The 7,838-nt window shown below is 44.9% G+C and overlaps 1 protein-coding gene across 1 annotated transcript in view; it reads right to left on the bottom strand.

Moving 5' to 3' along the window:
* The window catches only part of Nt5e (5'-nucleotidase ecto), a 53,493-nt gene that overhangs the window by 5,195 nt on the left and 40,460 nt on the right, over nt 1-7,838 (bottom strand). The window contains exons 4-6 of the mRNA XM_005347533.3: nt 4,028-4,225; nt 2,666-2,820; nt 768-873 (exon numbers count right to left, since the gene is read on the bottom strand). Of these exons, the coding sequence (XP_005347590.1) occupies nt 768-873; nt 2,666-2,820; nt 4,028-4,225 (459 nt within the window). The remainder of the gene's footprint in view (nt 1-767; nt 874-2,665; nt 2,821-4,027; nt 4,226-7,838) is intronic.

A 7,838-nucleotide genomic window follows, 5' to 3' on the forward strand; every position in this document is an offset into this window, starting at 1 on the left:
ACTGTGTTTAACTTTGGGAGGGAGCGCACTGGAAGGCTCTGCTCTGTTGTCCACCATTGGGCAAGGCGGTTGAGTTTGCAAAGGACCAAGTCCATTGTTCTCAGCCTTGGATCTCCTGGCTTGGGCTGGATCTTCTTCAGTAGCTGGTTAAACATTGTTCAGTTCTACACAGGCAGTGTGTTCTAGCCACCTGCCCTATTGTCGGAAATGAGCCTGGGGCCTTCTAGTGATGGGGTTTGACAGTACATCCATGAGGACTGCAACAGAGCCTTAAGCACTGTCTAGTGGGTTTGTTTTCATGTATGATAGGACCGTGGGTATCTGTGAATATGGGAAGTGTGTCTTTGAGATGACTTCCAGCATAGAAGGTTAATGAGTTAGTCTTTCTGTTTTCAAATGTAAAAAAATGTTCAATAGCCAGGCGATGGTGGCGCAAGCCTTTAATCCCAGCACTCGGGAGGCAGAGGCAGGCAGATCTCTGTGAGTTCGAGACCAGCCTGGTCTACAGAGCTAGTTCCAGGACAGGCTCCAAAGCCACAGAGAAACCCTGTCTCGAAAAAAAAAATGTTCAATACTTTTAATAAAACAGCAACAGTTATTAGATTTAGACCAGCCTTAGGTTTAGCATTTATGTGAAGACATTTGAGAAAGCATGTGTGTCCTTTTGTCGAAGCACTGGGCTTGAATGGCAGCTAACACAAACTTAAAGGACCGGCGGAACGAAGGGACAACATGGACAGCTAAGGAAACTGGACCTAGGTGCATACCATTGTTCTTCTCTTCAATGGGGGACCGGATGCCACCTCCATTTAAAATGCACATGGACACATGGTTCCAGAACATTTCATCCGGGTGTCTGAGGTTGTTGTTAATCTGCAATAGGAGCAGAAATTTAGTTACTTTGGGTCTTCTTTCTTGGTATCAGTTCCAGGAATCCGGTTATCTCTACAGAGAACAAAGTATTCATCCCTCGCTCCCATTTCCCCAGAAGTTTCCCAACTGTAAGTAAAACAAATTGTATACATTATTAACCAAAAACAATTATTAGTCTATCTTCTATTAGTCTCCAATCAGTCGGAAGCAGAAGTATATTGTGACCAGGCCTGTGTCACACTCTTAGGACAGGGGGCTCTTTACTTACTCTTCAAACCTATCCCCCAGGCTAGGGGGCCTAGCCGGTGTCAACTGCTCCAGGATGGACTGGTCTGTGGAGCTGCTCTTCCAGGGCAGCAGGACCTTCCAGCCTGCCCATCACCTACCTTATACCATACAGTTCCCCCATATTGGCAATCTTGGAGGCACAGGAATGGCCTCCTGAAGCTGGGGAAAATCAGGTTCATTTTTACTTTACTTTTACAAAACACACATTCAGTTAAGCAGGCAAATGCATGCTTTTGTCTATTTGTTTTGAGGCAGGGTCTATTTATGTAGTTCTTGCTATTCTAGGACTTGCTATATAAACCAGGCTAGCCTCAAACTTGGAGAAATCCACCTGCTTCTGCCTCCCAAATGTTGGGATTAAAAGCATACACCACCATATATGGCCTTAAACCAGTTATTTTTAAAATTAATTTTTTTATATTTTAAGTGTATAAGTCTTTTACCTGCATGCATGTGATGTGTACCACATGTGTGCCTTTGGAGGTCAGAAGAGGGCATCAGATTCCCTGGGACTGAGGTTACAGATGGTTGTGAGCAACTGTGTGGGTGCTTGGAATTGTACCCAGGTCCAAGTAATGTCAAGCTCTGAACCAACTCTCCTGCCTCAAAATGTGTGCTTTCTAATGTTTAAAATAAGCACAAAAGTAAAGTTAGATTTACCCCAGCCTCTTTGACAGAAAGGTTAAGTGCTGGTAGCATCCTGGAGTGTTTCTTTGAAGATATTTCTGTCTATTTGTTTTCCATACTGATTTCATGGTGCTCAGTAACAAGCCTGAACCTCTCTTGGAGGGCGTTTGTGCTGTCACTCACTCGGCCAGAGTTTGTGGAGTGTGGTTGTATCCCAGAAAGCTACACCAGCAGGATACTGACACTAGCCCCCCCCCACACACACACCCACCATGGGTGAGACCATGGGAACAACAGTCCAACATAGAGGCCTTTGCTCAGCACAGCCCCACAAAGCCATGTTGGCCAATTGGCTCCAGAAAAAAAATGCTCTTCATGAATGACCTTGCTCTAGCTTGAGACTTATTATAATTATGTATGTCATTCTGTGCTTGGGAAAGACATGCAAGTTATACGAGGCCCATGTTCTTTATAGCCAAGAAGACAAATCAGGGAAAACTGTCCTGCCAAGTCAGGTCCAAGCAGATGTGCTTGATCTACTATGTAACATCTGGCAGCAGCAGAGGGGTGGGTGGGTTCCTGTCATGATCTGTAAGATCATCTTACAGAAAGAAACACTTCAAATTTAGACATCTAGGAAAGACATGCTTTTAAAGGTTTTAGTTCTTGTAAAGCAATGAGATGTCTCCTAATCTCTCTGAGCCTCCTCGCCAAGGTAATCAGTATGAACCAGTCATGCTTCAAACTTCCGTCTGGGTACTAAGTATATCAGAATCCTTAATTCTGCAGCCATCACTTTGTCCCTTGTTGCCTCGACTCTCCATCTTCCTTTCTTCCCTCCCTAGATGCAGGTACTCTGCCCCTGCCGACAGCTCACCATAGCATCACAGATCAGGTTGCCCATGTTGCATTCTCTGAACCGGCATGTCTGAGTGGAACCATCCAGGTAGACGATTGTTCGCCCTAGTTCCTGGGTAGAATAATTATCTAACTTTACCCTCCAGTGGTTAATGTCAGCTTTGATGACTGGATCTAAAAGGACAGAAAGGAAGGACCATCAGAAAGGTGCAAACGAAAGGAAAGCCCTGTCATTAAAGCAGATCTTCTAGTGGGTAAATTCTAGAGAAATCAAGCATTGTCAGGCTTCCCTGCTGAGAGTATGCATTAGTACATTTGTACATTTTGGTTTGGACTATGAAGTTCCTTAGGGAATTTCATTTTCTGACATTAATACCTGGATATTTCTTACCTCAAGGATGCCTTTGAGCATCTCAGCATCCACTCAACATCTGGGTGAGTACTGTCAGCCCACCTAGGATGACACCATGGTAGTGTCATGAGTTGAAATGTTGGGCAAGTACAGAGGATCTGCTGAGGGTATGGTTCCTAGCTTGCTTTCTTGCTAGCTGCTTATGTTGTGACGGACCACAGACTCTGCTGGGTACAGTGGAACCTCCTTGCCCATCCTTGTGAGCTGATAATAGCGAACATAAAAGGGCTGGTAGAATCACAACATGATGCTCACAAAGACCATGTATGTGAAAATGGATGGCACAATGATGCTTTTATTCTGAGTCTCAAAGCCAGACATGCTGCTATACAATATAACCCCAGCCCAGGCTATATATGGAGAAGCTCTTCTCAAAACAACAACAGCAAGAGGTATTTCCTTGTTTCATGAATGAAGAAGAAGCTGAGGCCCACACCACACTATCACTGCCTCTTGTTAGGGAGCTACTCTGTCCTATTTGAACTGCTTTTTTCGCTCTCCTACTCCTCTCTAGACAGGAGCTAACAGTGACTTTTGCCTCCCCAGATAAAGCTTTTGAAAAGCAGAGAGAGCAGTGGTACACAGAGCAGACTCGGAAAAGCAAGTGAGGATTTGGACGTTGGGAATTTGAAATTTCCTTATGAATAAAAAGAGTAAACACACCTGGATGGAGGTGGGCGGTCCTTGGACTTCCCATAGGTCAGGGAACCCTGATTGCTCTTGGAGCTGATGAGGGAGGGGGACTTGATCGGGGGAGGGGGAGGGAAATGGGAGGCGGTGGCGGGAAGGAGGCAGAAATCCTTAATAAATAAATAAATTTAAAATTAAAAAAAAAGAGAGTAAACACAATGGAGAAGCTAAACTCTTCACAAGTATTACAGGCATTTCCTGAGACAAAGCAAGAGGAAGAAGGGGATTGAAGATCTAGCCACATAACTTGCCGTTTGGTAGACTCTCCCCAGATCTCACCTTCAGGGATGCCGCTGTTCAGAAGAATGGGGTTTCCGTGTGAACTGATGACATTTCCTTTGTTATCAAACTCCACCTTCAGATAGCCTAGGTATTTGCCAAAAGCGTAGGCCTGGACCACGGGAACCTTCCGGCCATCATCGGAGGTCACTATGAATGGGTAGTTCCCAGCAGGAGTTTCTTTGGAAGGTGGAGTTCCTGAAATAAAAGAGGCAAAGTTGTTCAGGTCAGCCTAGCACACGGCAGGCCACTTGCTGGAGGACAGCAACTTTTAACTTGATGACTCGCCATCTGCTGTTCCGCATGGTTGGTCTTTCAGAACCCTGTGGGACATTTGTCACTAGTTCCAAATGCCCTTTTTGGCATACAAATCCTGCTCAGTGGGCATTTACTAAGCTGTTTCTAAGTCTGGGGTATTGTGCCTGGTGATCTGATGTGGGTCATACAAAAATAGAATACTGCTAAGATTATCCCTCTACCGTGCAGACTCCATCTCTGTTCCCCCTGGCTGGATGAATTAATCAAACCATTCAGACAGTTTTCGGAAGAACCTGCGAGCCACCCAGAGGCCTCCTTGCTTGCCTGAGGGTCAGAGTGGCCACAGGGGAGGCACGACGCCCAGCGTCTCTTCACTTGCCATGTCGAATTTATTCTTAAGCGTTTATTTATGTGGGAGGAGGTCATGTGTATGGGTCCCAGGAATCAAACTCAGCAGCAGGCTCCTTACCCTGCTGAGCCATCTCACTGACCTGTATGTTTAAGTTAACTTCACCCCTCTTTGGTGTTCAGTGTGCTTCATTTGCTTTGATTTGCTTTTGAGACATCTTCTGAAGAGCACTGTGTAGTTGTGATCTAACTTTGACTTTATAATCCTACTGTTTCAGCCTCCTGCATAAATGCTGGGGTTACAGGTACGCCCCAGCATGTGATTCATGATTCATATCAAATTTCTGTGGAAGTGACATAGTTTGGGCTGCTTAGAATCAGATGATGAAATTAATACCCTTGGCCCACTACACACATGACTGGTCTCACTTACTGGATATCTCCAGAAGGTCCAGAGAACTTCAGGACATGATTCATTTCACATATGAATCAGTTCTGAGAGACGTCTGTGATATAATACATTTAGTTCTCCAAGCTTCCCACAGGGCAGGGCAGGTTATTAACTGCACTTTGCAGACAAGAAGACTGACTACCGTGCAGATACCCATGGGCACTTGCTGCAGTGTGATGTGGAGTTGACTGGGAACTGAAGCTCTGAGAAGCTGTAAGCTGGTTGGCGCAGACCTCTTAGAAAATGACATGCAAAGCCAGGTTTGTACCTTCGTGTCCCAAGCTTTCAGGGTCTTTCTGTTTACCTAAGAAAAGCTAAGGAGGCATGGTATGAAGAATTTACTCTGCCCTGTCAACTTCAAGGACAGAAGCATTGCAAATACCAGCATTACGTAAGCTGGGCTAGCTGCTTCCCGAGTTAACGTTTCGCTTCATGCAGATGACCTAAAACATGGTAGAGTAACAGGGAAGAGGGAAACTTCTAATCTAATCCTTTTCTTCTTCTTCTGTGCTTCTCTGCAAGGATAGACCCAGCCCTTCACTGCAAAGGACTAGGTATATTTAGGGCAGCCTCTTCCTAGCCTTGCCAGGGCTTCCTCTTCTGGACAATGTTTGGAAAGCTGCAATTTCTCTGAGTGTCCACAGCGTGGCAGAGAATGTCCCATCCAAGTGGAAAAGAGATCAACAAATTGCAGAAACCAGGCATCTCGCAGTTTCTTGGAAATGAAAGAGAATGGCAAGCCATACTTTTTGCCTTGTTCTTCTTCCCCACCCCTTCCATGGAAATAGCTTAAACAGGATCGTTAAAAGTCAGGGACCTGACAATCCTGTCAAATGCTTCATTACACAGCAGCACCCATCTGGTAGGGAACACCTACTTTCTAATTCAGAAAAGTCTTTATGTTCCTTTTCTGAGAACAAAAGACATGTGAAGGTTATCTCACAAGTCAGGAAAGGCGAGGCGCTTCCTTTGTGGTTGAGGTAATATCGGGTCTGGTAGCTAATCCCTGCCTCCACCAAGGATGAGCCCTTTTTACTCCTCCATGAGTTTAGCAACGCCAGGAAACCACTGGCAGGGAAAACAATCTAGGGCTTCAAGTTTCCCACACTGTTTCATGCTAGTCAGCCAAAGGCCTAAAAAGTTTGTTACTTTCGCAGCGCTGGAGGTCAAATCCAGGGCTTGTGCGCTAGAGAAACACTACCACTGTTCTACACCCCCAGTCCTTCAGCCAAAGGTTCTCACACCTAAAATATTGTCTCCACATGAAGCCACACTCTGTCTTTAGGTATGTGGCTTATCATCTTGGCATGAGAGGAAGCGTGTATAGATTGTGTTCCAGTAACCGAGACTCAACCTGTGTGGCTGTGGTGTAGTGGACGCACATGTGGACATGAACCCTCCATTTCCCAGGGCTGTCTAAGTGTCCAAAGAGACTTCAGCAGGGGGCTGCCCTCAGTCAAGGAATGCATGATTCCAATTAGGGTCTGGACAACTGTTAGATACCTTTGGAGAATTTTTAAAACAAATTGTATTTAAAAATAATATCGTAGTTCAAGCTTAAGATTAATGGTTAAGTTTATAGAGTCCTGTACAAACAGAAGCAGTGTTGTAGAATATTTGGAAAAAGAACAAAATTTTATTGATTCTCCATCTTTAAAATTCTGAAAATTTAAAGAAAATATATTTATGAGTAGCAGTGAGGGGAGAAATTGGTGGCAGCCTATGTATTAGGAAGAAACCGCCTTGTTTAGTAAATTCAGTGTTCTCCAGAGAAACAGGACTATGTCCATATCTATAAAGAAGGTAGGGGACAAAGTCTCAGAACTTAAAACTGGGGTATTTGTCTTAGATGTACATTTCCAAGCCCATTTCTGCCCTATCTTACCTTGATCCATCCCTATGGCATTTTTTGGGGGGGGGGGTAAGTTACGGCACTATCATTATTTTTTTGTTAAGGAAAGCTTGTGCTCAAAGAGATGACGTAAATTGTCAGTATTGACTGAACTGGGGAGCAAACTGAGCCTGTAAGAGTATCGAGCCCTTTTCACAACCCCAAGCCACATTCCAGTGAAAGAGAAAAATGGAAATCCTGTACACAAGACCACCAAGAGCAGAGCTAAGGGGGCGCAAGCTTCCATCCTGTGCAGTTCACAGGAGTTGATCAACTCTCCTCAGGTAACAGACCTACCCGCCCAGGGATCCTGACCGCATTTATTTGCGGTCATTCTTTTCCGAGCCTGGTTTTCAATAGACTCATCTCGGAAAGCAGCCTTACGAGGAGCGAGACCACTGACCACTGCTGTGTGCTTGCAAAATGATGTGGCTTTGTTCGAAAGGAAGCGGGTGCTGAAGCTGGGTCAGGCAGAGGCTATCTAAAGGACAGGAGTGAGTGACCACTGGGATGAGGAAGGCCCCTGCACTGACCTAAGAAACATCCAGGGAGATCACTGAGGCCACTGGTCAGACTGCTGCCCTTTGAGTCTCAGCAGTTCTTATCAAGGGCCTGGAAACAGTTACTTGGAGACTGTTTCTCTGTCCTGTGCACGAATTAAGGTCGCTTTGGAAAGGCAAGATTATCTAAAGCCCAGCTTTTCTTTCTTTCTTTCTTTCTTTCTTTCTTTCTTTCTTTCTTTCTTTCTTTCTTTCTTTCTTCCTTCCTTCCTTCCTTCCTTTTTCTTTCTTTCTTTCTTTCTTTCTTTCTTTCTTTCTTTCTTTCTTCCTTCCTTCCTTCCTTCCTTCCTTCCTTCCTTCCTT

This window comes from Microtus ochrogaster, chromosome 5 (assembly GCF_000317375.1).
Source record: "Microtus ochrogaster isolate Prairie Vole_2 chromosome 5, MicOch1.0, whole genome shotgun sequence".
Lineage (NCBI taxonomy): Eukaryota > Metazoa > Chordata > Mammalia > Rodentia > Cricetidae > Microtus > Microtus ochrogaster.